Genomic DNA, 17,346 nt, shown 5'->3' with positions numbered 1-17,346 from the left:
CCCTCTCCTTCAACCCCAGATCCCTCCCTCTCCTTCAACCCCAGATCCGTCCCTCTTCTTCAACCCCAGATCCCTCCCTCTCCTTCAACCCCAGATCCCTGCCTCTCCTTCAACCCCAGATCCCTGCTTCTCCTTCAACCCCAGATCCCTGCTTCTCCTTCAACCCCAGATCCCTGCTTCCCCTTCAACCCCAGATCCCTCCCTCTCCTTCAACCCCAGATCCCTGCCTCCCCTTCAACCCCATATCCCTGCCTCTCCTTCAACACCACATCCCCTTCTTCTCCGCTCTTTGCTCCTTCAACCCCAGATTGTCTCAACACTGCTAACACTTCAACCTGGGATGCTAAATACGATTTCTAAATTAAATCCAGAGACAAGGATGATCCGGTCTATCCAGAGCAAATACAGAGCTCTCTTTCTCTCACACACGAGGCCAGAGGAAAATAAGAACTAGAAGCCTTGATCTTCTGCTGAAAGGAAACATGCAGAGACTGAGCTTCTCACATATCTGGGCTGGGATATGTCCCAAATTGTACTCTATTCCCTATATAGTGCTCTACTTTAACCAGGTAGGCCAGCTGAGAACAAGTTCTCATTTACAACTGCAACCTGGCCAAACTAGAGCAAAGCAGTGCGACAGAAACAACAGCACAGAGTTACACATGGGAAAAACAAACAAGCAGTCAATAACACAATAGAAACATCTATATACAGTGTGTGCAAATTAAGTAAGGAGGTAAGGCAATAAATAGGCCATAATGGCAAAGTAATTACAATTTAGCAATTAACACTGGAGTGATGGATGTGCAGATGAGGATGTGCAAGTAGAAATACTGGTGTGCAAAAGAGTAGAAAAAGAAAAACAAATATGGTTATGAGGTAGGTAGTTGGTTGGATGGGCTATTTACAGATGGCCTGTGTACAGCTGCAGCGATCGGTAAGCTGCTCTGACAGCTGATGCTTAAAGTTAGTGAGGGAGATATAAGTCTCCAACTTGAGTGATTTTTGCACTTCGTTCCAGTCATTGGCAGCAGAGAACTGGAAGGAAAGGCGGCCAAAGGAGGTGTTGGCTTTGGGGATGACCAGTGAAATATACCTGCTGGAGCGTGTGCTACGGGTGGGTGTGGCTATGGTGACCAGTGAGCTGAGATAAGGGGGGACTTTACCCAGAAAATACTTATAGATGACCTGGAGCCAGTGGGTTTGGCGACGAATATGTAGCGAGCACCAGCCAACGAGAGTATACAGGTCACAGTGTTGGGTGGTATATTGGGCTTTGGTGACAAAACAGATGGCACTGTGATAGACTGCATCCAATTTGCTGAGTAGAGTGTTGGAGGCTATTTTGTAAATGACATTGCCGAAGTCAAGGATCGGCAGGATAGTCAGTTATACGAGGGTGTGTTTGGCAGCATGAGTGAAAGAGGCTTTGTAAGCGAAATAGGAAGCCGATTCTAGATTTAATTTTGGATTGGAGATGTTTAATGTGAGTCTGGAAGGAGAGTTTACAGTCTAACCAGACACCTAGGTATTTATATTTGTCCACGTATTCTAAGTCAGAACCGTACAGAGTTGTGATGCTGGACGGGCGAGCAGGTGCAGGCAGCGATCGGTTGAAGAGCATGCATTTAGTTTTACTAGCATTTAGGAGCAGTTGGAGGCCACGGAAGGAGTGTTGTATGGCATTGAAGCTCGTTTGGAGGCTTGTTAACACAGTGTCCAAAGAAGGGCCAGATGTATACAGAATTGTGTCATCTGCGTAGAGATGGATTAAAGAATCACCAGCAGCAAGAGCGACATCATTGATATTTTCAGAGAAAAGAGTCGGCCCGAGATTTTAACCTTGTGGAACCCCCATAGAGACTGCCAGCAGTCCAGACAACAGGCCCTCCGATTTGACACACTGAACTCTGTCTGCAAAGTAGTTGGCGAACCATACGAGGCAGTCATTAGAGAAACCAAGGCTGTCGAGTCTGCCGATAAGAAAACGGTGATTGACAGAGTCGAAAGCCTTGGCCAGGTCGATGAAGACAGCTGCACAGTACTGTCTTTTATCGATGGCGGTTATGATATCGTTTAGGACCCGTGACCAGCTCGGAAACCAGATTACATAGTGGAGAAGGTACGGTGGGATTCGAAATGATCAGTGATCTGTTTGTTCACTTTGCTTTCGAAGACTTTAGAAAGGTAGGACAGGATGGATACAGGTCTGTAACAGTTTGAGTCTAGAGTGTTTCCCCCTTTGAAGAGGGGGATGACCGCGGCAGCTTTCCAATCTTTAGGAATCTCAGAATGATCCTAAAGAGAGGTTGAACAGACTAGTAATAGGGGTTGCAACAATGGCGGAGGATAATTTTAGGAAGAGAGGGTCCAGATTGTCTAGCCCAGCTGATTTGCAGGGATCCAGATAGTGCAGCTCTATCATAACATCAGTTTAAGAAACATCGGTTTAAGAAACATGAGCAATGGACATTACACTGGTGGAAATCTGTCCTTTGGTCTGATGAGTCCAAATTTGAGATTTTTGGTTCTGACAACCGTGTCTTTGTGAGATGCAGAGTAGGTGAACGGATGATCTCCGCATGTGTGGTTCCCACCGTGAAGCATGGAGGAGGATGTGTGATGGTGTGGGAGTGCTTTGCTGGTGACACTGTTGGTGATTTGTTTTGAATTCAAGGCACACTTAACAAGCATGGCTACCAAAGCATTCTGCGGCGATACGCCATCCCATCTGGTTTGCGCTTAGTGGGACTACCATTTGTTTTTCAACAGGACAATGACCCAACACACCTCCAGGCTGTGTAAGGGTTATTTGGCCAAGAAGGAGAGGGATGGAGTGCTGCATCTGATGACCTGGCCTCCACAATCACCCGACCTCAACCCAATTGTGATAGTTTGGGATGAGTTGAACCGCAGAGTGAAGGAAAAGCAGCCAACAGGTGCTCAGCATATGTGGGACCTCCTTCAAAATGTTTGTTAAGAGAATGCCAAGAGTGTGCAAAGCTGTCATCAAGGCAAATGGTGGCTTTTTGACACTTTTTGGTTACTACATGATTCCATATGTGTTATTTCATAGTTTTGATGTCTTCGATATTATTCTACAATGTAGAAAATAGTAAAAATAAAGAAAAACCATTGAATGAGTAGGTGTGTCCAAACGTTTGACTGGTACTGTAGCTACACTGGTTTTACAAAACATTAAGAACACCTTACTAATATTGAGTTGCACCCCATTTTAACCCCAGAACAGCCTCAATTCGTCGGGGTATGGACTCTACAAGGTGTCAAAAGCGTTCCACAGGGTTGCTGGCCCATGTTGACTCCAATGCTTCCCACAGTTGTGTCGAGTTGACTGAATGTCCATTGGGTGGTGGAACATTCTGGAAACACACAGGAAACTGTTGAGTGAAAAACCCAGCAGCGTTGTAGTTCTTGACACAAACCCGATGCACCTGGCACCTACTAGTATACCACGTTCAAAGGCACTTAAATATTTTGTCTTGCCCATTCACACTTTGAATGGCACACATACACAATCCACGTCTCAATTGATTGAAGAGGATTTAACGAAGTGGCATCAATAAGGGATCATAGCTGTCACCTGGATTCCCCTGGTCAGTCTCTGTAATGGAAAGAGCAGGTGTACATAACGTTTGGTACACAGTGTATACGGCACATGGGAATAGAAAAAGGGATCTACAGAGAGAGGCAGGATTGGCTGAGAGTAGCTGAGGGGTGGGATTGGCTGAGAGTAGTTGAGGGGTGGGATTGGCTGAGAGTAGCTGAGGGGTGGGATTGGCTGAGAGTAGCTGAGGGGTGGGATTGGCTGAGAGTACTGTACTCATTTTCAGTCAACGAAATACGTTGTAAATGTTTACTTGTTTTATTCTATTCCTGGATGTGAAATCACTTGTCCCACTATCAATGTAGCTAGCCTACTGTTGGGGATCAGAGAGTGATCTCTGGACAACTACCTACAACCCGGTCCAGTATGCCTTGAAAGCCCCTGATAAAAGCCTGGAGGAATAGAACAACCGTACTCGGTTTCTACTTTTGAAGTGAATGCGTGTGCTCCTTATATATCCCGCCACGACATGCCGTGAGTGAGATGTTCAATCAGATTGCACAGTATGAGTGTGCAAGAGGAGGAGGGGGGGGCAGGAGGGTAGGTATGCCCCATGCCTGAGCCTGACAGAGATGCTCACACTCCAGCAACACTGTGAGGGAGTAATGAGGGCAGTCTGGAGTTATGGAAACACAGACGACACGGTAAAGAACGTTTCTCACGTTTCTTCGAGGATTCGCGTACGGTTGATGCCGCTTGGAGTTGGACAACCGGATTCCAAATAAAGTGTTGCAATGTTGGAATTCCGAACAGCACTTGTACATTAATTTGTATCTGCGGTCCTGTGTTTGGAAGTAGAGCAGAGTAACACCGTCGCAGCGAGGAGGAATTCCACCGCTCATTTCGGAACCCGCGGTCCACGTCGTTTTTAGTTTAGAACATGACCTGTTGCTCGAGTGCACTTTGGATACGAACCTACTCATCGTGCGCAGTCTGCTCGGTTCTATGAGTGAGTGGGCTATAAACACGGGAAATATAGATTTGATTGATCTTATTGAGGACTTGTAGTCTAGTCTACTATTGGAGGAGAAAGTTGTAGGCTTCCCTGGCGTGTCGTGCAAGGCACCTTTATTATCAGATATGAGGGGAAACAGCGTGACGACATAGCCACCAAACATCGGCAATGCTTTCCCAGGAGGGGAAAAAACAACACTCAACTTAAGTATTGAAAGCAATTTCACTCAAACATGAGTTCTTCCTGCGGCAGAAAGTTAGATGTGCTATATGTCGGCGTGTTTGATTTATTCTTTCCATGGAACTGAAATTCGGAAATTAATTTAGGTAATTTCCCCGGAGCGAGTTGTTTTTTTGGGGGTAGCTTCATCTTACGACACGTTGTGAAAATAACGTGCAGGTTTGGAGTTACGATGCTGGTCTCTTGGGTCGCATTTATTCAAGCGTTCCTAACACTGCTGGTGAAAGGAGCCGACCAATGGAGCCTCCGGGAGTCCTCTAACTGCGAGCTCAATAAGAAAGTAAGTGCCCTCACATCACGTTCTCTCTAATATAATTAGTCTTAAATCTAAGTAAATTATCCCATTTTTCTCTACAATGAAATAGTTAATATTTAAATCAACCGGGATTTGAGTAGGCCTATCTGAATGTCCACTGTCCAGTTTTAGCCTATAAATATTTTTTTATGATTCTTCTTCCGTTCACTTTTTTATTTACAAAATTGGTTATTACAGGTTAGTTCATTCATTCATTCAACCTGTAAAGTTTCCATTTCCTCTGAGAGCGCAGTTCATATCGATTGTGTATTGTGTTAGTCTAGTGTACTGTAAATAAGACATTATCAGTCCATTATCGAGCATCAAATAATCTACCTCGTTTAGAATCAACAGTCTCGGTCAATTTAAATAGCTCCCTGTTCCCGCTGTCTATTTGCAGTGGATAACGACGAGTAGTTGTTTTGTGGTTATTGTAAGTCTGTTTCGGAAGGGCTACCTATTTAAAATGGTTTGTTTGTCCATATCTTTGTTTAACTTTAGTGACGTAGTTGGTGAATGACATCACACACACACACGCGCGCACACACACACACACACACACACACACACACACACACACACACACACACACACACACACACACACACACACACACACACACACACAGTCATAAGACCATTGTTCACATAAATGACTTTATATGATCGGGTGGTTTTATAGCCTGGTAATAATAACACTAATGTGGTTGTATAGCCTGGTAATAATAATAATAACACTAATGTGGTTATATAGCCTGGTGATAACACTAATGTGGTTATATAGCCTGGTAATAATAACACTGATGTGGTTATATAGCCTGGTAATAATAACACTAATGTGGTTATATAGCCTGGTAATAATAACACTAATGTGGTTGTATAGCCTGGTAATAATAATAACACTAATGTGGTTATATAGCCTGGTGATAACACTAATGTGGTTGTATAGCCTGGTAATAATAATAACACTAATGTGGTTATATAGCCTGGTAAGAACAACACTAATGTGGTTTTATAGCCTGGTAATAATAACACTAATGTGGTTGTATAGCCTGGTAATAATAATAACACTAATGTGGTTATATAGCCTGGTGATAACACTAATGTGGTTATATAGCCTGGTAATAATAACACTGATGTGGTTATATAGCCTGGTAATAATAACACTAATGTGGTTATATAGCCTGGTAATAATAACACTAATGTGGTTGTATAGCCTGGTAATAATAATAACACTAATGTGGTTGTATAGCCTGGTAATAATAATAACACTAATGTGGTTATATAGCCTGGTAATAATAACACTAATGTGGTTGTATAGCCTGGTAATAATAATAACACTCATGTGGTTATATAGCCTGGTAATAATAACACTAATGTGGTTGTATAGCCTGGTAATAATAATAACACTAATGTGGTTATATAGCCTGGTAATAACAACACTAATGTGGTTGTATAGCCTGGTAATAATAATAACACTAATGTGGTTATATAGCCTGGTAATAACAACACTAATGTGGTTGTATAGCCTGGTAATAATAATATGACTAATATGGTTATATAGCCTGGTAATAATAATAACACTAATGTGGTTATATAGCCTGGTAATAACAACACTAATGTGGTTATATAGCCTGGTAATAATAATAGTACTAATTTGGTTATATAGCCTGGTAATAATAATAACACTAATGTGGTTGTATAGCCTGGTAATAACAACACTAATGTGGTTATATAGCCTGGTAATAATAATAGTACTAATTTGGTTATATAGCCTGGTAATAATAATAACACTAATGTGGTTGTATAGCCTGGTAATAATACTGATGTGGGTGTATAGCCTGGTAATAACACTAATGTGGGTGTATAGCCTGGTAATAATATTGATGTGGGTGTATAGCCTGGTAATAATACTGATGTGGGTGTATAGCCTGGTAATTATACTGATGTGGGTGTATAGCCTGGTAATAATGATAACACTAATGTTGGTGTATAGCCTGGTAAAAACACTAATGTGGGTGTATAGCCTGGTAATAATACTGATGTGGGTGTATAGCCTGGTAATAATATTGATGTGGTTATATAGCCTGGTAATAATACTGATGTGGGTGTATAGCCTGGTAATAATAATAACACTAATGTGGGTGTATAGCCTGGTAATAACACTAATGTGGGTGTATAGCCTGGTAATAATACTGATGTGGGTGTATAGCCTGGTAATAATACTGATGTGGCTGTATAGCCTGGTAATAATAATAACACTAATGTGGGTGTATAGCCTGGTAATAATAATAACACTAATGTGGGTGTATAGCCTGGTAATAGTAATAACACTAATGTGGTTGTATAGCCTGGTAATAATAATAACACTAATGTGTTTTTTATAGCCTGGTAATAATAGTGATGTGGGTGTATAGCCTGGTAATAATAATAACACTAATGTGGGTGAATAGCCTGGTAATAATACTGATGTGGGTGTATAGCCTGGCAATAATACTGATGTGGGTGTATAGCCTGGCAACAATACTGATGTGGGTGTATTTTCTGGTAATAATACTGATGTGGGTGAATAGCCTGGCAATAATACTGATGTGGGTGTATTTTCTGGTAATAATACTGATGTGGCTGTATAGCCTGGTAATAATACTGATGTGGGGGTATAGCCTGGTAATAATAACACTAATGTGGGTGTATAGCCTGGTAATAACACTAATGTGGGTGTATAGCCTGGTAATAACACTAATGTGGGTGTATAGCCTGGTAATAACACTAATGTGGGTGTATAGCCTGGTAATAATAATAACACTAATGTGGTTATATAGCCTGGTAATAATAACACTAATGTGGTTGTATAGCCTGGTAATAATAATAACACTCATGTGGTTATATAGCCTGGTAATAATAACACTAATGTGGTTGTATAGCCTGGTAATAATAATAACACTAATGTGGTTATATAGCCTGGTAATAACAACACTAATGTGGTTGTATAGCCTGGTAATAATAATAACACTAATGTGGTTATATAGCCTGGTAATAACAACACTAATGTGGTTGTATAGCCTGGTAATAATAATATGACTAATATGGTTATATAGCCTGGTAATAATAATAACACTAATGTGGTTATATAGCCTGGTAATAACAACACTAATGTGGTTATATAGCCTGGTAATAATAATAGTACTAATTTGGTTATATAGCCTGGTAATAATAATAACACTAATGTGGTTGTATAGCCTGGTAATAACAACACTAATGTGGTTATATAGCCTGGTAATAATAATAGTACTAATTTGGTTATATAGCCTGGTAATAATAATAACACTAATGTGGTTGTATAGCCTGGTAATAATACTGATGTGGGTGTATAGCCTGGTAATAACACTAATGTGGGTGTATAGCCTGGTAATAATATTGATGTGGGTGTATAGCCTGGTAATAATACTGATGTGGGTGTATAGCCTGGTAATTATACTGATGTGGGTGTATAGCCTGGTAATAATGATAACACTAATGTTGGTGTATAGCCTGGTAAAAACACTAATGTGGGTGTATAGCCTGGTAATAATACTGATGTGGGTGTATAGCCTGGTAATAATATTGATGTGGTTATATAGCCTGGTAATAATACTGATGTGGGTGTATAGCCTGGTAATAATAATAACACTAATGTGGGTGTATAGCCTGGTAATAACACTAATGTGGGTGTATAGCCTGGTAATAATACTGATGTGGGTGTATAGCCTGGTAATAATACTGATGTGGCTGTATAGCCTGGTAATAATAATAACACTAATGTGGGTGTATAGCCTGGTAATAATAATAACACTAATGTGGGTGTATAGCCTGGTAATAGTAATAACACTAATGTGGTTGTATAGCCTGGTAATAATAATAACACTAATGTGTTTTTTATAGCCTGGTAATAATAGTGATGTGGGTGTATAGCCTGGTAATAATAATAACACTAATGTGGGTGAATAGCCTGGTAATAATACTGATGTGGGTGTATAGCCTGGCAATAATACTGATGTGGGTGTATAGCCTGGCAACAATACTGATGTGGGTGTATTTTCTGGTAATAATACTGATGTGGGTGAATAGCCTGGCAATAATACTGATGTGGGTGTATTTTCTGGTAATAATACTGATGTGGCTGTATAGCCTGGTAATAATACTGATGTGGGGGTATAGCCTGGTAATAATAACACTAATGTGGGTGTATAGCCTGGTAATAACACTAATGTGGGTGTATAGCCTGGTAATAACACTAATGTGGGTGTATAGCCTGGTAATAACACTAATGTGGGTGTATAGCCTGGTAATAATAATAACACTAATGTGGTTATATAGCCTGGTAATAATAACACTAATGTGGTTGTATAGCCTGGTAATAATAATAACACTAATGTGGTTATATAGCCTGGTAATAACAACACTAATGTGGTTGTATAGCCTGGTAATAATAATAACACTAATGTGGTTATATAGCCTGGTAATAACAACACTAATGTGGTTGTATAGCCTGGTAATAATAATATGACTAATATGGTTATATAGCCTGGTAATAATAATAACACTAATGTGGTTATATAGCCTGGTAATAACAACACTAATGTGGTTATATAGCCTGGTAATAATAATAGTACTAATTTGGTTATATAGCCTGGTAATAATAATAACACTAATGTGGTTGTATAGCCTGGTAATAACAACACTAATGTGGTTATATAGCCTGGTAATAATAATAGTACTAATTTGGTTATATAGCCTGGTAATAATAATAACACTAATGTGGTTGTATAGCCTGGTAATAATACTGATGTGGGTGTATAGCCTGGTAATAACACTAATGTGGGTGTATAGCCTGGTAATAATATTGATGTGGGTGTATAGCCTGGTAATAATACTGATGTGGGTGTATAGCCTGGTAATTATACTGATGTGGGTGTATAGCCTGGTAATAATGATAACACTAATGTTGGTGTATAGCCTGGTAAAAACACTAATGTGGGTGTATAGCCTGGTAATAATACTGATGTGGGTGTATAGCCTGGTAATAATATTGATGTGGTTATATAGCCTGGTAATAATACTGATGTGGGTGTATAGCCTGGTAATAATAATAACACTAATGTGGGTGTATAGCCTGGTAATAACACTAATGTGGGTGTATAGCCTGGTAATAATACTGATGTGGGTGTATAGCCTGGTAATAATACTGATGTGGCTGTATAGCCTGGTAATAATAATAACACTAATGTGGGTGTATAGCCTGGTAATAATAATAACACTAATGTGGGTGTATAGCCTGGTAATAGTAATAACACTAATGTGGTTGTATAGCCTGGTAATAATAATAACACTAATGTGTTTTTTATAGCCTGGTAATAATAGTGATGTGGGTGTATAGCCTGGTAATAATAATAACACTAATGTGGGTGAATAGCCTGGTAATAATACTGATGTGGGTGTATAGCCTGGCAATAATACTGATGTGGGTGTATAGCCTGGCAACAATACTGATGTGGGTGTATTTTCTGGTAATAATACTGATGTGGGTGAATAGCCTGGCAATAATACTGATGTGGGTGTATTTTCTGGTAATAATACTGATGTGGCTGTATAGCCTGGTAATAATACTGATGTGGGGGTATAGCCTGGTAATAATAACACTAATGTGGGTGTATAGCCTGGTAATAACACTAATGTGGGTGTATAGCCTGGTAATAACACTAATGTGGGTGTATAGCCTGGTAATAACACTAATGTGGGTGTATAGCCTGGTAATAATAATAACACTAATGTGGTTATATAGCCTGGTAATAATAACACTAATGTGGTTGTATAGCCTGGTAATAATAATAACACTCATGTGGTTATATAGCCTGGTAATAATAACACTAATGTGGTTGTATAGCCTGGTAATAATAATAACACTAATGTGGTTATATAGCCTGGTAATAACAACACTAATGTGGTTGTATAGCCTGGTAATAATAATAACACTAATGTGGTTATATAGCCTGGTAATAACAACACTAATGTGGTTGTATAGCCTGGTAATAATAATATGACTAATATGGTTATATAGCCTGGTAATAATAATAACACTAATGTGGTTATATAGCCTGGTAATAACAACACTAATGTGGTTATATAGCCTGGTAATAATAATAGTACTAATTTGGTTATATAGCCTGGTAATAATAATAACACTAATGTGGTTGTATAGCCTGGTAATAACAACACTAATGTGGTTATATAGCCTGGTAATAATAATAGTACTAATTTGGTTATATAGCCTGGTAATAATAATAACACTAATGTGGTTGTATAGCCTGGTAATAATACTGATGTGGGTGTATAGCCTGGTAATAACACTAATGTGGGTGTATAGCCTGGTAATAATATTGATGTGGGTGTATAGCCTGGTAATAATACTGATGTGGGTGTATAGCCTGGTAATTATACTGATGTGGGTGTATAGCCTGGTAATAATGATAACACTAATGTTGGTGTATAGCCTGGTAAAAACACTAATGTGGGTGTATAGCCTGGTAATAATACTGATGTGGGTGTATAGCCTGGTAATAATATTGATGTGGTTATATAGCCTGGTAATAATACTGATGTGGGTGTATAGCCTGGTAATAATAATAACACTAATGTGGGTGTATAGCCTGGTAATAACACTAATGTGGGTGTATAGCCTGGTAATAATACTGATGTGGGTGTATAGCCTGGTAATAATACTGATGTGGCTGTATAGCCTGGTAATAATAATAACACTAATGTGGGTGTATAGCCTGGTAATAATAATAACACTAATGTGGGTGTATAGCCTGGTAATAATAATAACACTAATGTGGTTGTATAGCCTGGTAATAATAATAACACTAATGTGTTTTTTATAGCCTGGTAATAATAGTGATGTGGGTGTATAGCCTGGTAATAATAATAACACTAATGTGGGTGAATAGCCTGGTAATAATACTGATGTGGGTGTATAGCCTGGCAATAATACTGATGTGGGTGTATAGCCTGGCAACAATACTGATGTGGGTGTATTTTCTGGTAATAATACTGATGTGGGTGAATAGCCTGGTAATAATACTGATGTGGGTGAATAGCCTGGTAATAATACTGATGTGGGTGTATAGCCTGGCAATAATACTGATGTGGGTGTATTTTCTGGTAATAATACTGATGTGGCTGTATAGCCTGGTAATAATACTGATGTGGGGGTATAGCCTGGTAATAATAACACTAATGTGGGTGTATAGCCTGGTAATAACACTAATGTGGGTGTATAGCCTGGTAATAACACTAATGTGGGTGTATAGCCTGGTAATAACACTAATGTGGGTGTATAGCCTGGTAATAATAATAACACTAATGTGGTTATATAGCCTGGTAATAATAACACTAATGTGGTTGTATAGCCTGGTAATAATAATAACACTCATGTGGTTATATAGCCTGGTAATAATAACACTAATGTGGTTGTATAGCCTGGTAATAATAATAACACTAATGTGGTTATATAGCCTGGTAATAACAACACTAATGTGGTTGTATAGCCTGGTAATAATAATAACACTAATGTGGTTATATAGCCTGGTAATAACAACACTAATGTGGTTGTATAGCCTGGTAATAATAATATGACTAATATGGTTATATAGCCTGGTAATAATAATAACACTAATGTGGTTATATAGCCTGGTAATAACAACACTAATGTGGTTATATAGCCTGGTAATAATAATAGTACTAATTTGGTTATATAGCCTGGTAATAATAATAACACTAATGTGGTTGTATAGCCTGGTAATAACAACACTAATGTGGTTATATAGCCTGGTAATAATAATAGTACTAATTTGGTTATATAGCCTGGTAATAATAATAACACTAATGTGGTTGTATAGCCTGGTAATAATACTGATGTGGGTGTATAGCCTGGTAATAACACTAATGTGGGTGTATAGCCTGGTAATAATATTGATGTGGGTGTATAGCCTGGTAATAATACTGATGTGGGTGTATAGCCTGGTAATTATACTGATGTGGGTGTATAGCCTGGTAATAATGATAACACTAATGTTGGTGTATAGCCTGGTAAAAACACTAATGTGGGTGTATAGCCTGGTAATAATACTGATGTGGGTGTATAGCCTGGTAATAATATTGATGTGGTTATATAGCCTGGTAATAATACTGATGTGGGTGTATAGCCTGGTAATAATAATAACACTAATGTGGGTGTATAGCCTGGTAATAACACTAATGTGGGTGTATAGCCTGGTAATAATACTGATGTGGGTGTATAGCCTGGTAATAATACTGATGTGGCTGTATAGCCTGGTAATAATAATAACACTAATGTGGGTGTATAGCCTGGTAATAATAATAACACTAATGTGGGTGTATAGCCTGGTAATAATAATAACACTAATGTGGTTGTATAGCCTGGTAATAATAATAACACTAATGTGTTTTTTATAGCCTGGTAATAATAGTGATGTGGGTGTATAGCCTGGTAATAATAATAACACTAATGTGGGTGAATAGCCTGGTAATAATACTGATGTGGGTGTATAGCCTGGCAATAATACTGATGTGGGTGTATAGCCTGGCAACAATACTGATGTGGGTGTATTTTCTGGTAATAATACTGATGTGGGTGAATAGCCTGGTAATAATACTGATGTGGGTGAATAGCCTGGTAATAATACTGATGTGGGTGTATAGCCTGGCAATAATACTGATGTGGGTGTATTTTCTGGTAATAATACTGATGTGGCTGTATAGCCTGGTAATAATACTGATGTGGGGGTATAGCCTGGTAATAATAACACTAATGTGGGTGTATAGCCTGGTAATAACACTAATGTGGGTGTATAGCCTGGTAATAACACTAATGTGGGTGTATAGCCTGGTAATAACACTAATGTGGGTGTATAGCCTGGTAATAACACTAATGTGGGTGTATAGCCTGGTAATAATACTGATGTGGGTGTATAGCCTGGTAATAATACTGATGTGGGTGTATAGCCTGGTAATAATACTGATGTGGGTGTATAGCCTGGCAATAATACTGATGTGGGTGTATAGCCTGGTAATAATAACAGTAATTCACTCATGTTTCTTCTTCTTCTTCTTTCACCGTCGGCAGCAAAGTGATCTGAACTCTTTCCTGTGGACCATCAAACGTAACCCTCCGTCCTACTTCTACGGCACGATCCACGTCCCTTACACGCGCGTCTGGGACTTTATCCCAGAGAACTCCAAGAAGGCTTTCCAGGAGAGTAACATGGTTTACTTGGAGCTGGACCTGACTGACCCCTACACCATCTCAGCCCTGACCAGCTGCCAGCTCCTCCCCCAGGGGGGAACCCTACAGGACGTTCTACCCAGAGACATCTACGGACGCCTCAAGAGGCACTTGGAGTACGTCAAGCTCATGATGCCGTTCTGGATGACTCCTGACCAGAGGGGTAAAGGCCTCTACGCTGACTACCTGTTTAATGCGATAGCGGGGAACTGGGAGAGGAAGAGGCCTGTGTGGGTGATGTTGATGGTGAATTCGTTGACCGAGGCGGACATTAAGACGAGGGGGGTCCCGGTGTTGGATCTGTACCTGGCCCAGGAGGCAGAGAGGATGAGGAAGAGAACAGGAGCTGTGGAGAAGGTGGAGGAGCAGTGTCACCCGCTCAACGGACTCAACTTCTCTCAGGTGAGTGGGTCCGTCTGAAAGTGAACCTTATTTCCAAGATAGTACGTCTCTACTTTTGACCAGAACCCTCTTGTACCCCTTTATGTTGGAGGGTTTTCAAGCTACTGAATCTGCTAAATAAATCCTGTCAGGAGATGGGGATGTTTCAAATAGACCTAGCATCAGGGGGGTGGCAGTAGGCTAGTGGTTAGAGTGTAGAGGCGACAGGTATCCTAGTGGTTAGAGTGTTGGGCCACTAACCCGAAAGTTTGCTTGATTGAATCCTCAGCTGACAAGGTAAAAATCTGTCGTTCTGCTCCTGAGCAAGGCAGTTAACCCACTGTTCCTCGGGGCACCGAAGACGTGGATGTCGATTAAGGCAGCCCCCCCCCCCCCCCGCACCTCTCTGATTCAGATGGGTAGGTTTAAATGCAGAAGACACATTTCAGTTGAAGGCATTCAGTTGTACAACTGACAAGGTATCCCCCTTTCCCTTTACAACTGACTAGATATCCCCCTTTCCCTTTCCAACTGACTAGATATCCCCCTTTCCCTTTCCAACTGACTAGATATCCCCCTTTCCCTTTCCAACTGACTAGATATCCCCCTTTCCCTTTCCAACTGACTAGATATCCCCCTTTCCCTTTACAACTGACTAGATATCCCCCTTTCCCTTTACAACTGACTAGATATCCCCCTTTCCAACTGACTAGGTATCCCCCTTTACAACTGACTAGATATCCCCCTTTACAACTGACTAGGTATCCCCCTTTCCCTGTACAACTGACTAGATATCCCCCTTTACAACTGACTAAATATCCCGCTTTCCCTTTACAACTGACTAGATATCCCCATTTACAACTGACTAAATATCCCCCTTTCCCTTTACAACTGACTAGATAGCCCCCTTTACAACTGACAAGATATCCCCCTTTCCCCTTTACAACTGACTAGATATCCCCCTTTACAACTGACTAGATATCCCCCTTTACAACTGACTAGATATCCCCCTTTACAACTGACTAGGTATCCCCCTTTCCCTGTACAACTGACTAGATATCCCCCTTTACAACTGACTAGGTATCCCCATTTCCCTTTACAACTGACTAGATATCCCCCTTTACAACTGACTAGATATCCCCCTTTCCCTTTACAACTGACTAGATATCCCCCTTTACAACTGACTAGGTATCCCCCTTTCCCCTTTACAACTGACTAGGTATCCCCCTTTACAACTGACTAGGTATCCCCCTTTCCCTTTACAACTGACTAGATATCCCCCTTTCCCTTTACAACTAACTAGATATCCCCCTTTCCCTGTACAACTGACTAGATATCCCCCTTTCCCATTTACAACTGACTAGATATCCCCCTTTCCCTGTACAACTGACTAGATATCCCCCTTTACAACTGACTAGGTATCCCCATTTCCCTTTACAACTGACTAGATATCCCCCTTTACAACTGACTAGATATCCCCCTTTCCCTTTACAACTGACTAGATATCCCCCTTTACAACTGACTAGGTATCCCCCTTTCCCTTTACAACTGACTAGATATCCCCCTTTCCCTTTACAACTGACTAGGTATCCCCCTTTACAACTGACTAGGTATCCCCCTTTACAACTGACTAGGTATCCCCCTTTCCCTTTCCAACTGACTAGATATCCCCCTTTACAACTGACTAGATATCCCCCTTTCCAACTGACTAGATATCCCCCTTTCCAACTGACTAGGTATCCCCCTTTCCAACTGACTAGATATCCCCCTTTCCCTTTCCAACTGACTAGATATCCCCCTTTCCAAATGACTAGATATCCCCCTTTCCAAATGACTAGATATCCCCCTTTCCCTTTACAACTGACTAGGTATCCCCCTTTCCAACTGACTAGATATCCCCCGTTCCCTTTCCAACTGACTAGATATCCCCCTTTCCCTTTACAACTGACTAGATATCCCCCTTTCCCTTTACAACTGACTAGGTATCCCCCTTTACAACTGACTAGATATCCCCCTTTCCAACTGACTAGGTATCCCCCTTTACAACTGACTAGGTATCCCACTTTCCCTTTCCAACTGACTAGATATCCCCCTTTACAACTGACTAGATATCCCCCTTTCCAACTGACTAGATATCCCCCTTTCCAACTGACTAGGTATCCCCCTTTCCAACTGACTAGATATCCCCCTTTCCAAATGACTAGGTATCCCCCTTTCCAACTGACTAGGTATCCCCCTTTCCAACTGACTAGGTATCCCCCTTTCTAAATGACTAGGTATCCCCCTTTCCAACTGACTAGATATCCCCCTTTCCAAATGACTAGATATCCCCCTTTCCAAATGACTAGATATCCCCCTTTCCCTTTACAACTGACTAGGTATCCCCCTTTCCAACTGACTAGATATCCCCCTTTCCCTTTCCAACTGACTAGATATCCCCCTTTACAACTGACTAGGTATCCCCCTTTCCCTTTCCAACTGACTAGATATCCCCTTTCCAACTGACTA

General features: G+C 40.5%; 1 protein-coding gene across 1 annotated transcript in view; it reads left to right on the top strand.

Annotated features, from left to right (window-relative positions):
* Window positions 1-4,155: 4,155 nt before the first annotated feature.
* Window positions 4,156-17,346, top strand: part of LOC110517810 (metalloprotease TIKI1) — a 163,981-nt gene continuing 150,790 nt past the window's right edge. The window contains exons 1-2 of the mRNA XM_036976592.2: window positions 4,156-5,100; window positions 14,299-14,859. Of these exons, the coding sequence (XP_036832487.1) occupies window positions 4,993-5,100; window positions 14,299-14,859 (669 nt within the window). The 5' untranslated portion in view covers window positions 4,156-4,992. The remainder of the gene's footprint in view (window positions 5,101-14,298; window positions 14,860-17,346) is intronic.

This window comes from Oncorhynchus mykiss, chromosome 5 (assembly GCF_057628025.1).
Source record: "Oncorhynchus mykiss isolate SJ-2025 chromosome 5, ASM5762802v1, whole genome shotgun sequence".
Lineage (NCBI taxonomy): Eukaryota > Metazoa > Chordata > Actinopteri > Salmoniformes > Salmonidae > Oncorhynchus > Oncorhynchus mykiss.
This window is presented reverse-complemented; position numbering and strand designations above follow the sequence as displayed.